The sequence below is a fragment of the Gorilla gorilla genome, chromosome 17 (assembly GCF_029281585.2).
Source record: "Gorilla gorilla gorilla isolate KB3781 chromosome 17, NHGRI_mGorGor1-v2.1_pri, whole genome shotgun sequence".
Lineage (NCBI taxonomy): Eukaryota > Metazoa > Chordata > Mammalia > Primates > Hominidae > Gorilla > Gorilla gorilla.
In genome coordinates, this window is record NC_073241.2 from 108,638,650 (window position 1) to 108,659,823 (window position 21,174).

At 47.4% G+C, this 21,174-nt stretch overlaps 2 protein-coding genes across 14 annotated transcripts in view; both read left to right on the top strand.

Annotated features, from left to right (window-relative positions):
* ATP9B (ATPase phospholipid transporting 9B (putative)) overlaps positions 1-21,174 on the top strand; it is a 308,184-nt gene that overhangs the window by 254,388 nt on the left and 32,622 nt on the right. For 11 of the 13 annotated variants that reach the window (XM_031003705.3, XM_031003706.3, XM_063699327.1 and 8 more), the window contains 8 exons: positions 3,349-3,510; positions 4,224-4,316; positions 10,840-10,923; positions 11,331-11,501; positions 16,104-16,202; positions 18,007-18,096; positions 19,084-19,228; positions 19,431-19,495. In XM_031003705.3, the coding sequence (XP_030859565.1) occupies positions 3,349-3,510; positions 4,224-4,316; positions 10,840-10,923; positions 11,331-11,501; positions 16,104-16,202; positions 18,007-18,096; positions 19,084-19,228; positions 19,431-19,495 (909 nt within the window). The remainder of the gene's footprint in view (positions 1-3,348; positions 3,511-4,223; positions 4,317-10,839; positions 10,924-11,330; positions 11,502-16,103; positions 16,203-18,006; positions 18,097-19,083; positions 19,229-19,430; positions 19,496-21,174) is intronic. The other 2 variants (XM_063699322.1, XM_063699324.1) reach the window with 1 other exon arrangement.
* LOC129528373 (histidine-rich protein PFHRP-II) lies at positions 19,511-21,162 on the top strand. The gene is given in 4 exon segments (XM_055368667.1): positions 19,511-19,660; positions 19,662-19,762; positions 19,765-19,925; positions 19,927-21,162. Coding segments are annotated over 4 exon segments (597 nt in total). The 5' UTR covers positions 19,511-19,607; the 3' UTR covers positions 20,209-21,162.

Sequence of the window (21,174 nt, forward strand, 5' to 3'; positions counted from 1 at the left end):
GTGTTAGGGTGTCATCTCTGCACACTCCCTCCCCTCACATGGTGTTAGGGTGTCATCTCTGCACACTCCCTGCTTGCACATGGTGTTAAGTGTCATCTCTGTACCCTCCCTCCTTGAGCTCACATGGTGTTCGGTTTCATCTCTGCACACTCCGTCCCCACACAGTGCCCTGCTTTGTCAAGTTCAAAGCATGAAAAAGAAAGGAAGCAGCTCTTCACACCCAGACACTGGAAAATCATGCTGGAGGTATTCTGTGGTCAGACGTGTGGGGAATTGCTTAGAAAATCTGATTTTAAAAGTAGTTCCTGGTCTGCCCACGAGTGCATGTCTGGAGGGCTCTTGTGAGAAAGCTGAGGGTGGAGCCCTGGTATCCTCCTGGTGGCCTCCCTGTGCTGACTGTCCACCGTGCGCCCTCACACCTCATTTCTCGAATCCTTGCTGCAGCTCTGAGCGGTGCCTCGGCACGGCCATTCTGTAGACAAGGACCCTGGGGTTGCAGAGGTGCAGCCATTTGCCCAGGGTTCGGTCCTAACCTGAGCAGCTGGCCACAGAGCCAGAGCTCTTGAGAACTTTGCTACAGTCTCTCTAAGAGTGTGAACTCATCCTCACAGGAATGTTCAGAAGGCCCTAAGATTGATTTAATATCCTGTGCACTAGACAAAATTTAAAATGTTCCTGAAGTGACTTGAGTTCTTAGAACCTAAGATTTTAAAACTGTTTGGCTGAGAGTGAGGTGGAGGTTAAAACTGAAGGCAAGGACATGCTCATTGGAAGAGGGGGGTGAGAATGAGGTTGTGGTTTAAGAAGAGGACTCGCCCAGGCTGTGAGGGGCTTCAGCACTGTGGGTGGCGGCAGGCCTGCAGAACAGAGAGGAGACCCTGAGGGAAGCGGCTGTGTTACTGGGCTGTGCTGCAGTGGTGTGGGACGTTGCAGAGAGCATGCTCTCCGTGGTTAGTGTGCTCTCCATGGTTAGTGTGTTTTCCGTGGTTAACGTGCTCTCCGTGGTTAGTGTGCTCTCCATGGTTAGTGTGTTTTCCGTGGTTAACGTGCTCTCCGTGGTTAGTGTGCTCTCCATGGTTAGTGTGCTCTCCATGGTTAGCATGCTCTCCGTGGTTAGCGTGCTCTCCGTGGTTAACGTGCTCTCCATGGTTAGCATGCTCTCCATGGTTAGCGTGCCCTCCCTGGTTAGCGTGCTCTCCATGGTTAGCGTGCCCTCCCTGGTTAGCGTGCTCTCCGTGGTTAGCATGCTCTCCGTGGTTAGCATTTTCTCCATGGTTAGCATGCTCTCCATGGTTAGAGTGCTCTCTGTGGTTAGCGTGCTCTCCGTGGTTAGCATTTTCTCCATGGTTAATGTGCTCTCCATGGTTAGCGTGCTCTCCGTGGTTAGTGTGCTCTCCGTGGTTAGCATGCTCTCTGTGGTTAGTGTGTTCTCCGTGGTTAGTGTGCTCTCCCTGGTTAGCGTGCTCTCCGTGGTTAGCATTTTCTCCGTGGTTAGCGTGCTCTCCATGGTTAGCGTGCTCTCCATGGTTAGCGTGCTCTCCGTGGTTAGTGTGCTCTCCGTGGTTAGTGTGCTCTCCATGGTTAGTGTGCTCTCCATGGTTAGCGTGCTCTCCATGGTCAGCATGCTCTCCGTGGTTAGCGTGCTCTCCGTGGTTAACGTGCTCTCCATGGTTAGCATGCTCTCCATGGTTAGCGTGCCCTCCCTGGTTAGCGTGCTCTCCGTGGTTAGCGTGCCCTCCCTGGTTAGCGTGCTCTCCGTGGTTAGCATGCTCTCCGTGGTTAGCATTTTCTCCGTGGTTAGCATGCTCTCCATGGTTAGCGTGCTCTCCGTGGTTAGTGTGCTCTCTGTGGTTAGCATGCTCTCTGTGGTTAGTGTGTTCTCCGTGGTTAGTGTGCTCTCCGTGGTTAGCGTGCTCTCCGTGGTTAGCATTTTCTCCGTGGTTAGCGTGCTCTCCATGGTTAGCATGCTCTCCGTGGTTAGTGTGCTCTCTGTGGTTAGTGTGCTCTCCGTGGTTAACGTGCTCTCTGTGGTTAGTGTGCTCTCCGTGGTTAGCGTGCTCTCCGTGGTTAGCATTTTCTCCGTGGTTAGCGTGCTATCCGTGGTTAGTGTGCTCTCCGTGGTTAGCATTTTCTCCGTGGTTAGTGTGCTCTCCGTGGTTAGTGTGCTCTCCGTGGTTAACGTGCTCTCCGTGGTTAACCTGCTCTCCGTGGTTAGTGTGCTCTCCGTGGTTAGCGTGTTCTCCGTGGTTAGTGTGTTCTCCATGGTTAGCGTGCTCTCCGTGGTTAGCATGCTCTTCGTGGTTAGCGTGCTCTCTGTGGATAGCGTGCTCTCCGTGGTTAGCGTGCTCTCTGTGGTTAGCGTGCTCTCTGTGGTTAGCGTGCTCTCTGTGGTTAGTGTGTTCTCCGTGGTTAGCATGTTCCCCATGGTTAGTGTGCCTTTAGCTGCATAATAGGATTGGCATACCCTATTCATCTGATTAATGTCTGGTAGGGAGGTTGCTTTTAAAGACAGACTTTTATCAGAAAATAATACTTTTTGTCATAAAATACTATTCACAAATTATTAACTGTAAAAATTGCTCTTCCACTTGTGATTGTTAAATTTTAATAAGTCAATAAATAATTATCAATAAGAATACATTCTATTTCTGAGTACCTGCCATATGCCAGAGAATCACTCATGTTATTTTGGCCTCAAAGCGATTTGGAAGGCCATTTTTCCACTTGACAGAAGAGGAGCGTGGCCCCAGCAGAGTGAAGACCTGGCCACAGAAGTTCCGACTTTCACACTTGGGCTTAGAACCCAGGCCTGCTTTCTCCTTGTCTATTTTGTCTCCTTTAAGTTTGCAAATATTACATGTAGACACATTAATAGAGTTAATTAGTCACCAATTTGTCTCTTATTTTAGAAAAATAATTACCATAAACATGAGATTCAAACTATTTCCCCTTTCATGGTGTCCATGGAACTGGGGAGGGAGAAACCTTGAAAAGTCGTGTAACTTGCTCCCTGCCCCCAGACTGATGGGGTGAGCTGCGTTCTCAATTTTAAAACCATCTGGCTCTAGGGAGCAATTAACACGAATTATAAAGAAAGTCTTTATGATCCATAATGGTCTTTATTTTAAAGAATAATACCAGGTGACTTTTGTGATATTGCTTAGGATTCCTCTAGAACAATGTTATTCAAACGTATATACTTAGCCGTGAAAACAAAAAGTTCTGAACACCTAAGTTTTTCTGCAGCTGTCTCATGTTGGCAAGCTTTCTGAGCACTGCCGTGCTGGCTCGCCTGCGTGCGGCTTTCCTGAGGCAGCGGTGGCCTCAGTTGTTGCTGGTCTCCCGTAGGTCGCTCTGGTGCAGTGGACAGAGAGTGTGGGCCTCACGCTGGTCAGCAGGGACCTCACCTCCATGCAGCTGAAGACCCCCAGCGGCCAGGTCCTCAGCTTCTGCATTCTGCAGCTGTTTCCCTTCACCTCCGAGAGCAAGCGGATGGGCGTCATCGTCAGGGTGAGGCTGCAGGGAGGGTGCCACGCGATGGCTTCAGACATTTTGTTTTCACACCTTTTAAACACAGACTTTCCCAAAAGAAAGTTAAACATTTACTCAGGTGCTTTATGCTGTTACAGTTTTGTTTGTTTGTTTGTTTGTTTTAATGAAATCTAAGCTAATAATCTATATCTGGGAACCTACTGTGTCTCTAGTGAGATAAAATAATTCTCCTAAGTCAACCTAGCCAGAATCAATAATGTGGGATTTATTAATTTTTGAAATCAACAACTAAAGCTGTTTTGATTTCAACAAAAATAACATGCCAAAGAGTTTGACTTTTGTACATTGATTTATGACCATAAAGTTGCCAAAACGTACCTTAATTTTTTTAGCAAACACCAAAATCATATCTTGGAAGTTGACTAAACAATGAAGCATTAAATCCAACTGTAAAAGTTTAAGAGAATGAATGCAACTCAAATCATATTCATTAACACACTCAGACCTTCAGCCTAGCATCTCAGGATGCACAATTACGTTCTCAGTCCTGATTGCACTATTGCTGAAGAGCGGGCCTAGCCCTCCGCATAGAAACACGTGTGAGGAGCTTAACACACAGGAACACATTCATAGGAATTGCTTTTTCCATTGTGTGTTTTATTAGACTAGCAGTTATTTGCCCCGAGCAATGCAGCCTAAATGTGCCTCTGTTTATTTTTGTTCTTTGATAGGATGAATCCACGGCAGAAATCACATTCTACATGAAGGGCGCTGACGTGGCCATGTCTCCTATCGTGCAGTATAATGACTGGCTGGAAGAGGAGGTATGTGAGTGACTCTCAGCCTGGTTCACAGTGTTTCTATGAACTTTATTGATAGATGACAGAAAAAGGATATCCTTTCCCCAACTTGCAGACACTGGTATCATTGGATGAATTGAGCTGTCAAAATGTCAAACCAGACGCTGATGGGAACCACACAGGTTGTCAAACACAGTATCATTTTATACTAAATTATTTTAAGTGCTTACAGTTCTCAATTTCATAAAGGAGAAAGTAGGAGTCCTATCTATTTAATTATAAATAGTTTACCCTTTTTTTTTTTTTTTTTTTGAGACACACTGTCACCCAGGCTGGAGTGCAGTGGTGCAATCTTGGCTCACTGCAGCCTGCACCTCCCAGGTTCAAGTGATTCTCCTGCCTCAGCCTCCCAAGTAGCTGGGACTACAGGCACCCGCCACCATGCCTGACTAATTTTTTTTGTATTTTTAGTAGAGACAGGGTTTCACCATGTTAACCAGGATGGTCTCTATCTCCTGACCTTGTGATCCGCCGGCGTCGGCCTCCCAAAGTGCTGGGATTACATGCATGAGCCGCCATGCCCAGCCAATAATTTACTTTCTGTGTAAATAACAATCATTTTTGTTTTGTGTGTGAGTGCATGTCAGTCTATACAAGTAGGTCCTTACAAAGAATATTTTGTTTATAATAGTGAGAAATAGAAGGCATTATCAATCATTCACTATTCTGAAATAATACTTTATATGTAATCAAAGTTATATTGTAATGTATCTCTTTTGTAACATAAATATTTGCAAGATTTTCTTTAGAATTTTAACCTAATGCTAATTTGTGCATAAGATTCACCTAAAATTAGAACATAAGATACAAATAATAAGCAATCCCATATTTCATTAAATTCTCCTGAAGTAAATAGGATTTGTAGGTAGCCTCATGAGATGATTTTATCATTAAGCTTATGTATAAATCAGTAGTTGGATTTCCAAGTAAAATGGAGACTGTTGTAATTGTAATAAACATGGCCCTTTTTCCTGTGTGCGTGTTGCTGTTGGAATTCAGAGTCTCTCCTCCCACCCTGGGACCTCAGAGATGGTCTGTCCGTGCAGCCTCCACACTCCAGTGTTCGCAACGGTAGTGGCAATATGAATCAATATCTCCTTCAGGGTGGTTTGATTTAATCAGGGACATGAATAAATTAAACTCCCTGAAGACCTAGTAAAATGCCATAAAAATTACTTTTGGTCATAATGATGTGCAATTAATTGTAAAATACTTGTTTAATTTATTTAGCTTTATGAGGCCAAATCAATAAATGTCTTGCAACAGATAGATAATGTCAGAATGTTTTTCACAAAGATAACTTTATTAAAAATTCTATGTACATTTATTTTCTCAACATTATATTTTCTTTCCTTGGATAAATTGTTGTCCCTTCACCAATGTCTTTGTTGTGGTACTACTATATTATGAAAGCCTTTCATTTTATTAAAAACGAAATGAGGCAGCAGATTCTTCGAGCTGGAGTTAAAAGTGTATTATTCTGCTTCCATCAGGCTCCTCCAGAACTGAATTCTTGGCTTGTCAAATGTTTAAAAAAAGAAACTTTTCCATGATCACATAACAGAAAGAACCAGTTTATGCAAACCTGAGATGTAAGAATATGTAAGTCTGTGAACAGACTTAAAACAGTGATGTTCCGGATAGCTGGAGGTGTTGAGGTGATTGCCTTCCTTTCCTCTAAACACAAACCTGAGTTAGGCCCTGGACATTGTATTGTAAGGGAAACAAGTACAGGTGACCCTTGAACAACACGAGGGCCAGGGGCTCCAAACCCCACACAGTTAAAAATCAGCCTATCACTTCTGACTCCCCAACACGTAACTGCTGATAGCCTCCTGTTGAACGAAGCCATACCAATGACATGGATAGATCGATTAACACATTGTGTATGTTACATGAATTATATTCTGCATTGTTACAAGAAAGTAACTTAGAGCAAAGAAAGTGTTATTGAGAAAATCATGGGCTGGGTACGGTGGCTCATGCCTGTAATGCCAGCACTTTGGGAGGCCAAGGCGGGTGGATCACGAGATCAGGAGATGAAGACCCTCCTGGCTAACACGGTGAAACCCCATCTCTACTAAAAATACAAAAAATTAGCCGGGTGTGGTGGCGGGCGCCTGTAGTCCCAGCTACTTGGGAGGCTGAGAGGCAGGAGAATGGCGTGAACCCAGGAGGCGGAGCTTGCAGTGAGCCGAGATCCACTGCACTCCAGCCTGCGCGACAGAGCGAGACTCCGTCTCAAAAAATAATAATAAAAAAATTAAAAAAAAAAATTATAAGGAAGAGAAATTGTTATCTACTCGTCAGTAAGTGGGAGTCGGCCATCGTGAAGACCTTCTGACTCTCTTCCTCATGGTCTTCATGTTGAGGAGGCTGAGGAGGAGGAGGGGTTGGTCTTGCTCACTCAGGAGGGCAGAGGCAGAACAGGTGGCGGAGGTGCAAGCGGAGGCAGGAGGGGCAGGCGCACTCCGCATAAACTCTACTGAAAATAATCTGTGTAAAAGTGGACCCACGCTGTTCAAACCCATGTTGTTTAAGGGCCATCTGTAGTTAAAATTGGGAACGACAGGACGTATAATGAATGACAGCCTTGCCTTTGTAATTCACAGTAATTGTCACTTCTTTTGTCTCCTGTAACACATGACCCTATAGAGGTCACTATTCCAATTCCTAAACAGGAGACGGGAAGAGACACAGCTGTTGGATGCATAAAGAGGGGTGCTAGACCCACGCCTCTCCTCCAGCCCTTCCTGCCATCCCTGCAGCCTCCAATCCAACGTCAAATACAATCAACTGGATGAATTACAAAGAAATTGCAAAAAATATGAAGAGTTCAATAATGTTTATTTGCCTACAGATGAACCTTGATCGGCAGATACAGTCCACTGGCTTCATTAGAGTGGGGCCTCCCACGTGGAGGGCTGCCTGATGCCCAGGAGAGATGATGGGTGGTGACAGGGTCTCTGCGTGTGCCTGGGGGGCCGTGACGTGCATGCGTGCACCGTGATGTGTTTCCAAACGTGCGGCTGTGCCCGGGGGGTTTCTCAGCACTTTTCCTGGGCAGTGCTGAGAAAGGTCAGATGCCCAAAGTCCCAGCTCTCTGGGCTGCAACTGCCATCTCTGGCTTTCTGTTGCTGTCTGAGGAGCTGGCCTCTCCACTGCATGTCCACCCCAAGGGCTGGTGGAGCCTTCCTTAGGGACACTGTCATGTTCTTCTCCCTGCCATGCAGACTCTCAGTGTTCAGCACAACATTGCACAAACCAGGTTTACTAGTATTTGATCTTCTTTTCCGTAAACAAGTGTAGCTAATTAACTTGTTTAGGATATCCTTGCTTAAGTGTCTGCATTATCAATGTTCACATTTTTAAAGTTTTAAATATACATTGAAAATAATGTTTTTGATTAGTTGTTCTCTAGCTGTAATGTAGAGCTTTATTCTCCTTGGAGGTTACCAAAATAGCCTCTAAAAGACCTCTCCCCTCACCGTGTGTCATGGTGGCAGGGCAGGTCTTGGAGGTTACCAAAATAGCCTCTAAAAGACCTCTCCCCTCGCCGTGTGTCATGGTGGCAGGGCAGGTTTGCAGCTGCACCACCTCTGCGGGCTCATTGTGGCCGTAGCTAAGTTGGGAGTGTCCACCTGAGCTACAGAAAGTTCCTGGGGCTTCAGGAAGATGTGATTACCACTGATTTCTCTGTATTGTCAACCCCAGTGTCAGAGACAGGAGCTTTATAAACATGGTTAAAATTTGAAAGAGTTACTCAAATTTGAAATTTGAGAGGGAGTCAACAACATCTGGATGGAGAGTCTTAAGCAGCGAATCTTTCAGGACCTTCCAGAGCACAGAGAAGCCCTCTCTACAGGGAGGGTCACTGTTAAAGCATCTTAAAGTATGTTAGCCCTAATAAGTTGAAACTGCTAGGCCGGGCGCGGTGGCTCACGCCTGTAATCCCAGCACTTTGAGAGGCTGAGGTGGGCAGATCACGAGGTCAGGAGAACAAGACCATCCTGGCCAACATGGTGAAACCCCGTCTCTACTAAAAATACAAAAAAAAATAGACAGGGTGGTGGCAGGCGCTTGTAGTCATAGCTGCTGGGGAGGCTGAGGCAGGAGAATGGCATGAACCCGGGAGGCAGAGCTTGCAGTGAGCCGAGATCGTGCCACTGCACTCCAGCCTGGGTGACAGAGCAAGACTCCGTCTCAAAAAAAAAAAAAAAAAAAAGTAGAAACTGCTAGATTCAAAAATTGATAGTTTGGACAGTTATATAGCTTAGTGTTCATTACTTTGGTTTTTTTAATGTACTTTTTCTAGAACACACCACAGCTTTAAAGCTTAGGCACACCTCACCCAGCACTTAGTAATCAATTGTAGGGCCTCTCTGTATCCCTGGAAGAGAGCCCCGCTGTCCTGAGCCCCGTCCTGGTCCACACAGCAGAGGGGTGTGGGGTTGTTTCCTGACAGCCCCGACACCCCCTGGGCTGTCCGGGAGCCCAGCACCCTCCATCCCTGCCTCTTGTCTGCATCCCCCAGACGTTGGCCCCTTGGGCAGGACCGTGTGTGCTCACAGCTAAGTCGTACACACGCCTGGCCCCCAGGAGACCCACCAGCGCCCTCCCTCCCACATCTGCCCAGTCGCCCACCCCCCTTGTGCCGGGTAGGAGACCCACCAGTGCCCTCCCTCCCACATCTGCCCAGTCACCCACACCGCCTTGTTCCAGGTAGGAGACCCACCGGTGCCCTCCCTCCCACATCTGCCCAGTCGCCCACGCTGCCTTGTTCCGGGTAGGAGAGCGGGGTGGGTTTGTTTCTTCACCTGCCTTGCAGGAACACGTGCCCTCACGCGTCTGTTGCTGTGGCCCCATGAGGCCTGTCCCTCTGGGTGTCCTTCACGTCACCACAACCATGTGAGGGAGGAACTGTTTTCACTTTGCACACAAGGAAATGGCACAGAAAATGCAGAGTTCCAGAAGTGGCTTCTGCCGCTCTGCCAGATTCTCTCCGCTGGCTATGTGGAAATGCAGGGTGTAGCTATTAACTATGAGCAGGCTCGTTCAAGCCTTTTAAAACCTCACCCTTGCTCATGTAAGCAATATGGCAACGTCAACCTCGTGTGGACATCAGGGTCTACTTTTGTAAGTGCAGTTTGAACTTCCAGGACTGGGATGTGTGCCACTGGTATGAGCAGTTTAACTTTGAGAGTGTTACCTCCACACAGGTTTGCTCCTGCACCACCCCTCAGCCTTGTCCCAGAGAGCCTGTTTCTTCACCCCATCACCAGCTAAAACTGTTGCACTTTTACCTCTAACAGGAAAGTAGTGTTTTTTATTTTGACGCCTTCCCTGACTGAACACGGTTAGCACCGTTTCATGAGCTCATTGCAGGCATTTCCATGTCTTGCTTTAACACGCACATCAGGCCCCGTGACTCCTGCAGGGCTCCCCCAACTCTGGAAGCCGAATGCAGGGTGAGGCTCGTGAGCTTTGGGATCTGGCCGTGTCCCCCCCAACCCCAGCTCTCACCGTGGCCCTGCACTCCTGCCCTCCCCTCCATCACTAACTGCGCTTACTGCTCATGATCGGCTGCCCTGCAAGGCCAGTTACATGCACGTTAAAAATAGAGCAACAAGAACTTACACAGATTCACGGAGTTAGTCCCAGAGCAACACTCTTATGAGCCCATTTCTATGAAGGAGGAAACAAGCACAGAAAAATGAGGTCGTTTGCCCAAAAACACAGAGTCTGTGGCAGAAACAGGTTTCCGGCCCAGCCACCTAGTTCTAAATCCATGGTATTACAACATGCCAGGGGGGGTCCCCCTCTCCCTCAGTGCACCCTCCGTGCCCTCCCTGGCACCAGGCGCTCCCCTCGCCCGTCCCCAGCACCGCCGTGTGCACCCTCCGTGCCCTCCCTGGCACCAGGCGCTCCCCTCGCCCGTCCCCAGCACCGCCGTGTGCACCCTCCGTGCCCTCCCTGGCACCAGGCGCTCCCCTCGCCCGTCCCCAGCACCGCCGTGTGCACCCTCCGTGCCCTCCCTGGCACCAGGCGCTCCCCTCGCCCGTCCCCAGCACCGCCGTGTGCACCCTCCGTGTGTTCTTGCTACATGCAGGCTGCTGTCCACACTCTGGAGTGGTGGTGTTTAAGGATTCAGGGTATGAGTTTTTGAAAAGCCCGTGCTGTGGTAAAAAGAAGCTCTGCTAGGCACCAGGAGAGTCCAGGCGGAGTGTGCCCCAACTCCATCCAGTGTCTTTGCCTCTCGAGTGAAGGGGTCGGTAGGATTTGAGATACCAGACAGGTCGGAAGGTTAAAAGGATGCATTGTATATAAAAGTGTCCCTCTGCTGAGTTGTCTCTGGCCTTGGTGATGAAGGCGGGCGCAGGACATGAGGGCAGGGTACCAGCAATCAGAGTGTGGCACTGCCCTGGCCCCACACACGGCCACAGGGGCTCTGCAGGGCCCACCTGTGACTCGGCCTCTCCTTTTCCAGTGCGGAAACATGGCTCGCGAAGGACTGCGGACCCTCGTGGTTGCAAAGAAGGCATTGACAGAGGAGCAGTACCAGGACTTTGAGGTGAGCCAACTCCCAGCCATCCCATCCTCCTACGACATTTCCTTCCTTCCGCTGAAATTAGTTCTTCCTGTCTTTGTATGAAATTAGAGCTGGGATCGCTATAGTCTAGGAGTGAAGGCAGCTTCGCTCAGCAGGAGCATGGGGTGATCCTGTCTGCATTTCTGTTTCCACCATTTCTCCAGCTTGCTGGGGAAGGAGGGTCACAGAAGCAAAGAAGTGCCAGTTTCCTTAGAATTGTGCTTGATAACTCTTCAATGATCACAGTCCAGCCGAGCTGAGTACACATAGAGTATGTGCACACAGGCACCTCCCCCTCTGTCCCCAGAGCCCATGCTGTCCAGCTCTGTGGAGTACACACACGGAGCACGTACACGTGTGCACACAGGCGCCTCCCCCTCTGTCCCCAGAGCCGATACACTCAAGCCAAGCTGAGCATGCATGACAGGTCCCTCAAGGTGGCCGCGGTAGTCGAGAGCCTGGAGAGGGAGATGGAACTGCTGTGCCTCACCGGCGTGGAGGACCAGCTGCAGGCAGACGTGCGGCCCACGCTGGAGATGCTGCGCAACGCCGGGATCAAGGTACTGCAGGCTCACCTCTGCTGGCGCGCGCTGCTTTTGCTGAAGCAAACAGTGCTTTTCCTTGGGCATGGTGATTTGTGAAACTCCTGTGGGGTCATGGATGTGAGAGAGCTCTGTAAGCAGAGCTGCCCACCAGCTCCCCTCCTTCCTTAGGGACATCTGCAGCTGGTGCGCACACGAATACCCACGCCACCCGTACTCCAGACTTTCCTCTCTACACCTCTTCCCTCTCTGGATACCCCAGCCTTTCTAAAGAGGAGCCCTGGTCCCAGCCCTGGCGATGTCAAACTGCCAGATGACATTTCCCAGGGATGGTTATGCACCCCCCACAGGACGTATGGAGCCAGTGCCCATCACCCTGGCCACCGCCGGCCAGATGTCTGCAGCCATTCCTGGGTTGGCCGGCACTCGTGCCCTTGCCCCCAGCCTGTCACAACCCTGCACCTGGCAAGGCTGGGCCACTGTGTTCTCTGTGTAACCTGGCCTCCTCCTGCAGGGGTCTGTGTGCCTCCCCTGTGAGCACTCACAGCTCCGGGTACGTCCATTGTGACGGCACGTGCTCCGTGAGGACGGGAGTGCATGAGAACCCAGACCTCGTGGGCTTCGGCTTCATTCTCGGTTAAATTGTGCCACATTTGGAATCATCTCGTGCTTTAGGGCGTATTAGAGTTGAGAATATAGAATACTCAGACGTGCACTACATCTGTTCATTTTATTGATGTTTTTGAAGAAATAATGCATCCACATTGTCACAAACTCAGCACAAAAGGACACCCAGTGGAAGCTGCTTCTCACTTGTGCCCGGCCCCTGGGCTCAGCAGCAAGAGCCTGCCCCAGAGACGCCTGGACGTACAGGGCAGGTGCAAAGCTGCTTGTCCTCCCTCTGGCTCTTTGTTCTCTCCCAGCACCTTCTCCGTAGCTGGAGGACACCCCCTCTACCTTGGCTGTGTGGCTTATGCTCCCATCCCCACCGTGCTTCCAGCAGCAGTGTCCCATCTCTCAGCAGGCAGTGCCCACCTTCCCTGTACTCCCCAAGGCAGTGCCCCATCTCATCCAGCTGTGTGGTCCTTGGCAGTTTAAATATGGTGTCCGCGAAATTTGAGTGTTTATCTTGGATGGGAGAGGTTAGGCATCCTGACCATCCTTCTTGGTGGCTTCCCCCAGATGCTGTGTGGCGGGGCACACGCTCCCTGCCCGCCGACCTGCTCTCTGGCTTTTTCACTTACTGATGTGTCCTCTTCCTGCACAGGGGAAATTAGCACTTGTGGTGTAAGTTTTATTTTTCAGGAGCTTTCTTCACATGTTCTCATTGAAGCCGAAAGGTCAACTGCAAATTGTGTTAAGATAATTTATTTTAGCACTACCTCAAGGACCTGGGACTCAGAATGGGAAAAAGTGTAACTTGGTTTTCAGAGAAAAGCTGCATAGCTAGACTAGAGGGACAGAACTGAAGGACAGTGTCAGAAGTCAAAGCTGTGCCAACTTCAGTTAAAAAATACATCCCACAAGCCTTGATGAAGATGCTGTGCCATGGACAGAAAATAGGCATCTGTTTTCCTTGCTGTCTAGAGGTCTGCATGGTGAAGAGATTTAATGTCCTTCTGAGATCGCAGTAGGAAGTATGTCATGTTCGCAGTAGGAAATGTGTCATGATCGCAGTAGGAAGTGTGCCATGATCGAATTAGGAAATGTGTCATGATTGAAGTAGGAAGTGTGTCATGGTCGCAGTAGGAAATACGTCATGAGGCTGTATCATATCCGTCTGAGATCACAGTAGGAAATGTGTCATGATCATAGTAGGAAGTGTGTCATGATCATAGTAGGAAGTGTGTCATGATCACAGTAGGAAGTGTGTCATGATCACAGTAGGAAGTGTGTCAGGAGGCTGTATCATATCCGTCTGAGATCACAGTAGGAAATGTGTCATGATCATAGTAGGAAGTGTGTCATGATCACAGTAGGAAGTATGTCATGATCACAGTAGGAAGTGTGTCATGATCACAGTAGGAAGTGTGTCATGATCACAGTAGGAAGTGTGTCATGATCACAGTAGGAAGTGTGTCAGGAGGCTGTATCATATCCGTCTGAGATCACAGTAGGAAGTGTGTCATGAGACTATCATATCCATCTGAGATCGCAGTAGGAAGTATGTCATCGCAGTAGGAAGTATGTCATGATCACAGTAGGAAGTGTGTCATGATCACAGTAGGAAGTGTCATGACCATAGTAGGAAGTGTGTCAGGAGGCTGTATCATATCTGAGATCGCAGTAGGAAGTGTGTCATGATCGCAGTAGGAAGTGTGTCATGATCGCAGTAGGAAGTATATCATGATTGCAGTAGGAGGTGTGTCATGATCGCAGTAGGAGGTGTGTCATGATCGCAGTAGGAAGTGTGTCAGGAGGCTGTATCATATCTGACTGAGATCGCAGTAGGAAGTGTGTCATGATCGCAGTAGGAAGTGTATCATGATTGCAGTAGGAAGTGTGTCATGATCGCACTAGGAAGTGTGTCATGAGGCTGTATCATATCCGTCTGAGATCGCAGTAGGAAGTGTGCATGATTGCAGTAGAAAGTATGTCATGATCGCAGTAGGAAGTGCGTCATGAGGCTGTATCTGGTTTCAGAGTAATTGTTCATGTAGAAATTCAAAATTACAAGAGAACAATTCTGACTCAGAAAGTTTAGATTACTAAACTTAATTGTATTGTACAGCCAAAAAGTTGAATAAAGAAGTGTGATTAATGAGAAGCAGATGAGCTGGGTGTGGTGCTTTGTGCCTGGGATCCCAGCTACTCAGGAGGCTGAGGCGGGAGGCTCAATCAAGCCCCAGAGTTCATGGCAAGACCCTTCTGTAAATCGACACATGAATGAGCGAGCATATGACCCCTGCATTTCACTGTAACTTTTCAGTGAACTTCACCTCAGTCTACTTCCTACTTTATATGTGCTAGATTATTAGTATATTAAAGTAGTGAATATCCCTTGCATTAAAATTTGGATCTTTACATCAATTATTTGCTAAATTATATGACTTTCTCGAGTTTTGCTCTTTATTCTTTACATTATGTAAAGTCTGACTTCAGATGTTCCTCTGAAACTCGAAGGTGATTTTCAGCGGGACCTCACTGCGTTTCCTGAATCCCACTAAGGTTGCCGCAGTGCTAGTTCTTCTTCAACTTTGTCATGATGATGTGTCATACTCTTAGGTCCCGTAAATGAATATGTCTGTAAAATAAATAAAAAGCACAAATCTTAGACATTGAGAAGAGCCACAGGCGGAGCGTGCTTAAGCAGATAATCGGTACACTCTAGAAGTTTTTTTTCTGCTTCCTGTTTCCAAAAATGCATATTTCAATATGATACATAAGAAATCTGAGAAATTCAGCTAATGAGAATATTACTGGAAGTTCTTTGCTGTTATATATATCAAATATCCTGTTATGTATTAAATATCCTGATATTTTACTCTATTGTCTAGGAATATATATACACATAAGATGTGCACGGGTATGCAATTTTTAAATGTAAAATTGCTACTATTTGACATGTTTTATTTGACATAAACAACTTTTGGTTTGACTATGGGCCATTTACCCATTGAACCTCCGTTTCCAACTAAAAAACTAGCAAACTGCAGTGAACGTCTTCATGAGCCTCCCAGCCTGGCAAACCCTGACTGTGTGCCGCCTTGGCAGTCCTGTGTGCTTTGTGTGGAATCCTTTGTGGTAGGCACCTTTGACACTCACAGCTATCCTTATTAGACTTAGCCTCTGAGTGCCGGGCCCAGGTGTTACCCACGTGCCTCCATATCTCAGCTGCTGTATCTACACATCACTGTGCTCTCGGTTGTTCCACCTTAGCAAGTTCACATACTGTTTAATTGTGGTTGGATGTGTGTAGCGTGACCTCGTTGAAGTCTGCGTTGCCGACACACCATTTAATTGTGGTTGGATGTGTGTAGCGTGACCTCGTCAAAGTCTGTGTTGCCGACACACCATTTAGTTGTGGTTGGATGTGTGTAGCGTGACCTGTTGAAGCCTGCGTTGCCGACACACCATTAAGTTGTGGTTGGATGTGTGTAGCGTGACCTCGTTGAAGTCTGTGTTGCCGACACACCATTTAGTTGTGGTTGGATGTGTGTAGCGTGACCTTGTTGAAGTCTGCGTTGGCGATTCTTGTGCAGCCATCACCACCACCCCCTCCAGAACTGTTCCATCTTCCTAAACGGAAACTGTCCATCTCCCCATTCCCCTTCCCCTAAGCCCTGGCACCCACCATCTAGTTTTTTCTCTGTGGATTGGATGGCTCTAGGGACCTCATGGAAATGGGATCATACAGTATTTGTCCTTTTGTGACTGGCTTCTTTCACTCAGCGTAATGTCCTCAAGGTTGAATCACAATGCAGCCTGTATCAGAATTTCCATCCTTTTTAAGGCTGAATAATACTCCATTGTATGTATGGAACACATTTTGCTCATTCATTTATCTATTGACGGGCACCTGGGTTGCTTCCACCTTTTGGCTGTTGTGAATTATGTGAGACATCAGAGATGAACGTGTCCTTGTCTTGTTGAAATTCACCAGTTTAAATTGTTCCCTAGATATGGATGCTAACAGGCGATAAACTCGAGACAGCTACCTGCATTGCCAAAAGTTCACATCTGGTGTCTAGAACACAAGATATTCATATTTTCAGACAGGTAAGTATGTATCTTAATCACTTTGAATTTTTAAACATTTGTCTCACACAAACGAAGCCTATTGTTTTTGTCAGAATATACATTTATTAATCACTAAATATCCATTTATTAATCACTAAATATCTTTTTAAAAAGAACTACTGTAATTTTTTTAATTTATAAAGGCATGTTAAAATAGATATTTTTAGCCACATACATTAATCATGATCAAAGCTGCTTTTTGACAGAATGAACAAGCTCTAAGTTCAGAAGTATTTTTTGCTTATACTATTAGTATTATTTGCTATTTTAAAAGAGGCATACTGCAATTATTTTCAATTTGTAAAAATGTATATTGATTAAAAAAATTACATTTTTCTACAAGTTATACATATTACATGTTGTCCAGAAGCTGCTGTTGTGAAATAAGCTATAAATACAAAATAGGAATGTGTTTTTAATCACTGCCATTTTCAGAGCAAGTGCTGCCTTAACTAGTTCAAAGAAAATTAATAGAAATGATGTAAGTTTATGTGTTTACTGTACATATTAGTTATGACTAAATTTAATTCAAACAAAAAATAAAAATTTCTTGGTCTTGATTTATGGTGAGTGAACAGACATTCTGTGTCTGCGTCTGTTCTAAATGAATCGCTTGCACCTACAGAAGGAGTTATTTGAATGTAATTTATATGTAAATGTAGTTTGTTTTGAAGCATTAGAATCACAAATTAGGCCCTGAAGACTACTATTTGCAATTAAATTATTAATGCTTCTGATAAAACTTCAGATCAATTTTTGTTGACTTTTCAGTGTTATAGCACCACAAATTAAATTTTTCACAATAAAACCTACCTATTTAAAGATGAGTCTGAGATTGTTAATTTGAACCACATGAAGCTTTTAATTTGTTTCAGTCCTATTAATACGACTATTAATATATCATTTCTTTTATGCTCCATAAAATCTCCACAGAAAGAATATGAAAAACCAGTTACATTGGTTTCTGAAATGTTTTTGTTCTAAAACAAATGATATTTCAAGATTATGACTTACTTTTACTCTTTTAGGTTTTTTTAAAATCCCTCAGACACTGAGTAAAAACTAAACTAATGGAGTAAGTTGAAACCCATGGCAGAGACAACACAAGCAATGAAGTATTTTGCATTATTTGACCTATTATGAAAAGAGATGTATTTACATAACACCTTGATTTGAGAGCGTCCTGTCTCTTACCCGATGTGTGGCGATGATGTGTGGCGATGAGGAGCCCGGCCTCCCTGGGCTCTGGTGCTCTGTTGGGCGCAAGCCTTGTTCTGCAGAGCCGTGTCCGTAACGCTGCGAGTCAGTGACTCTCAGCAGCGCTGCTCCCCACACCAGCCTACCCTGGCCTGTTGCTCGTTAAATAATCACCTCGTGGAAATTACAAGAAAATTCTTAATCATTATCGTTGTATGTTAAGGGAGTGCATTTATAAAAGGCAATTACCCTCCCAAACTATCCAGAAGGTAATTATTAACTCATAGGCACCCTTTACATAAATTTCATCAGAGTGGTGATTCCACTGCATTCCTCACTATACGTTTCCTGCTTGCAGTTGCCACAAATTTGAAAATGATTTGCGTTAACTGAGTGGATAGACACACCCAGCACTGCCGGAGGAATTGGAAAGGACCTTCTTCCGGGTCCAAATACTAAAGCTCCTTTGGTTGTAGATAATAACCCCAGAACATTCCACTGTGACTCTGCAAATAATGCCCTGTTTCTCTGTGCCTCTAACTTAGACAACATTTTAATTTGGGATTCTTTTTCTCCCTTAATGGAGGTAACCAGTCGGGGAGAGGCACATTTGGAGCTGAATGCATTTCGAAGGAAGCATGATTGTGCACTAGTCATATCTGGGGACTCTCTGGAGGTAAGGCTGGACCCTGAGTGAGTACATGTCTGTCTGTCTATCTGTCTGTGTCTCTGAGGCAAGGCTGGACCCTGGCCCAGTGTGTGTCTGTCTGTCCATTCCAGTGCATCAAGGGCTTCTTGAGTCAAGTGCTTTTGCCCATTCATGCTGTTTTTAGGCAGTTTTCCATTTCGTAGCAGCGGTATCTGCCGCTCTGGAAAGCAGCCCCCTCCTGAGGAGATGTCAGAGCTGGATCACAGCGATTGTTCTTCCTCCTTGACACATTGAGAGCCTGAAAGCTGGGCTGGGTCACAGTGATTGTTACTCCTCTGTCAGACATTGAGAGCCTGCAAGTACTGCAGGAGACCTGGAGGAGGCGCGACAAGAGCCTGTCCAGCGCTTTGGTTCTGGCTCTCTGTCCTCTCCATGTTGCATCCGCTGGAGCAGGAATGTCCAAAGTAGCTTCATGCCTCGTTTTCTTCGCACGTGTGGCCCCCGGCTGAGGGAACTGTGGCACCGGGGCTGGTGGGAGCCTCCCCCTGCACAGCTTTTGCACAGGCTCCTGGGCTTAATCGTCCTGGACCTCTGTTGTTGCTAGTGTCCCCAGAGCAAGCACTCCAAGAAATCTGGCAGAAGCTGCCCCAGAACGTCACCGGGTCACATGATGTTTTTCAAGAAAGTCACTAAGGCAGCCTGGATTCCAGGGGGGGGGATCAGACCAGAAGGTCATGTCGTAGCTCAAATCATGGAGGATTCTCTCTGGTACTTCAAGTGGACGAACTTCCCTAGGCAGGAGAAGGATGGTTCCATGTTGCATAGAATTTCTTCCCATGATTTTTTATTTTCCCCTGTCCGTGAGTCCTGTGAAATGATTCACAGAATACTGAAAAGATTGAGAACTGTGGCGTCTGCTGGCTTTGCTCCCATGGTTTTGCACTTTCTACATTACACAAATCTGGGACACTGTTGTCGACCATAAGGCAAAATAACACAGGCTTTGTTTTCCAGGTTTGTCTAAAGTACTACGAGCATGAATTTGTGGAGCTGGCCTGCCAGTGCCCTGCCGTGGTTTGCTGCCGCTGCTCGCCCACCCAGAAGGCCTGCATTGTGACACTGCTGCAGCAGCACACAGGGAGACGCACCTGCGCCATCGGTGAGAGCCGCCCACCCTGCTCACAGGGAGGTCTCCAGAGAAACCCGTAGGCTGACATTGATGGGCAAAGTTTGTTCCATCTCTGCAACTAGATTGATTTCATCTCCATTCATGGAAGTTTCTGAAATAGCTTCTGATGGTAAAAATGAAAAACGTGATGATGGATAGGGTTTTATTTCATCTCACTTTTCTTGCTTCGCAGGTGATGGAGGAAATGATGTCAGCATGATTCAGGCAGCAGACTGTGGGATTGGGATTGAGGGAAAGGTAGGTTCGCCGTTTTATCAACACATTAGCACACAGTCGGCACACATCAACACGACTCAGCACACGCTGGGGCATTGTACACTCAGCACCTACTTGGTCAGTGCACATCAGCATGTGCTTAGCGTACACTCGGTCAGCAAACACTCAGCATATGCTTGGTCAACACATCAGCACGTGCTCAGCGCACAGTCAGCACACGCTCGGTACACGCTTGGTCGGCGCACATCAGCACATGCTCAGCGCACAGCACACACTCGGCACACGGTCATCCACGTCAGCTTGTGCCCAGCGCACAGTCAGCACACACTCAGCACACGGTCAGCGCACATCAGCACATGCTCAGCGCACAGTCAGCACACAGCACATACTCGGTCAGCGCACGTCAGCACGTGCTCAGCGCACAGTCAGCACACACTCGGTACACGGTCATCCACGTCAGCTTGTGCCCAGCGCACAGTCAGCACACAGCACACACTCGGTCAGCGCACGTCAGCATGTGCTCAGCGCACAGTCAGCACACACTCGGCACGTACTTGCTCAGTGCACATCAGCACGTGCTCAGTGCATGCCTGGTCATTTTACACTCAGCACATACTCACCGCATGCTTGGTCGGCACAGTCAGCACATGCTCGGTGAATGTGCACTTGGTCAACACGTGTGGTCAGCACACAGTCAGCACAGCCTGAAGAGCCTGGTGTGTCCCGGGCACTGAACTGTACATTTGAATAAAGGAGGGATTGGTCGGAGTCCCCCGCTTTGACCTCACATTTCATAATGTCAATCCTGCCACGTGCATTACAGCCCAGCTCTCCGCGACTTGCTGTTGGCGGAGTGGTGTACAGGGAGGTGTCACTCTTAGTCACCTGCCCTAGGGCTCAGCTCAGATGTTAGCAGATCCCCCAGCGAGCCTTTCCGTGGCCTCCCTCCTGTTTTCCACGCACCATTCTCTGTGTGGTTGCCTGTGTCTCCTGGCCGACTGAGCTGTGGTTTGAGGTTCATCTTCCGTGCCAGCTTTATCTGTGTTACTCTCTCCTTCTCCACAGTCACTTAAATATTAATACAGACACACCCAGAAAGACCTGGAAAATTCACCTAGCTCAAGCAAGCGTGGCTTTTTCCTTGGCTACTTCATTTTGTAATGCCTTACAACAGCGTTGTGAAAGAGGGGATAGATTGTTTCTTCAAATATGAAAAAACAGAGAATTGTCTTGAAGCAGCCCAAGATGATAGGGGTGTCCTCCCACAGGGCTGGCCCGTGTCAGATCATAGGGGTGTCTTCCGACAGGGCGGGCCCGCACTCAGATCACAAGGGAGTCCTTCAGCAGGGCTGGCCCGTGTCAGATCACAGGGGTGTCTTCCGACAGGGCGGGCCCACACTCAGATCACAGGGGAGTCCTTCAACAGGGCTGGCCCGGACTCTGCAGCTGTGCTGACTCCTGTGACACCTGTGGTCTGTCGGAGCCGAGCTCTCCTGAGGCACTAGTGAGAGCCTGGGCTGGTGTTGGGGGCTCTTCCTGCCCCTGTTCCTGAGACCATAGGACCTGTCCCCATCGACGGAGCTGAAGCTTTACAAGTTCTACAGAGAGAATTTCGGTCTTTGTAACATTTAGGCTGAGTTCTAAAACTCACTTTTGGAGTCTGATTTCCAGCATCCGCCGTGTTTGAAAAGGCCCCGTGT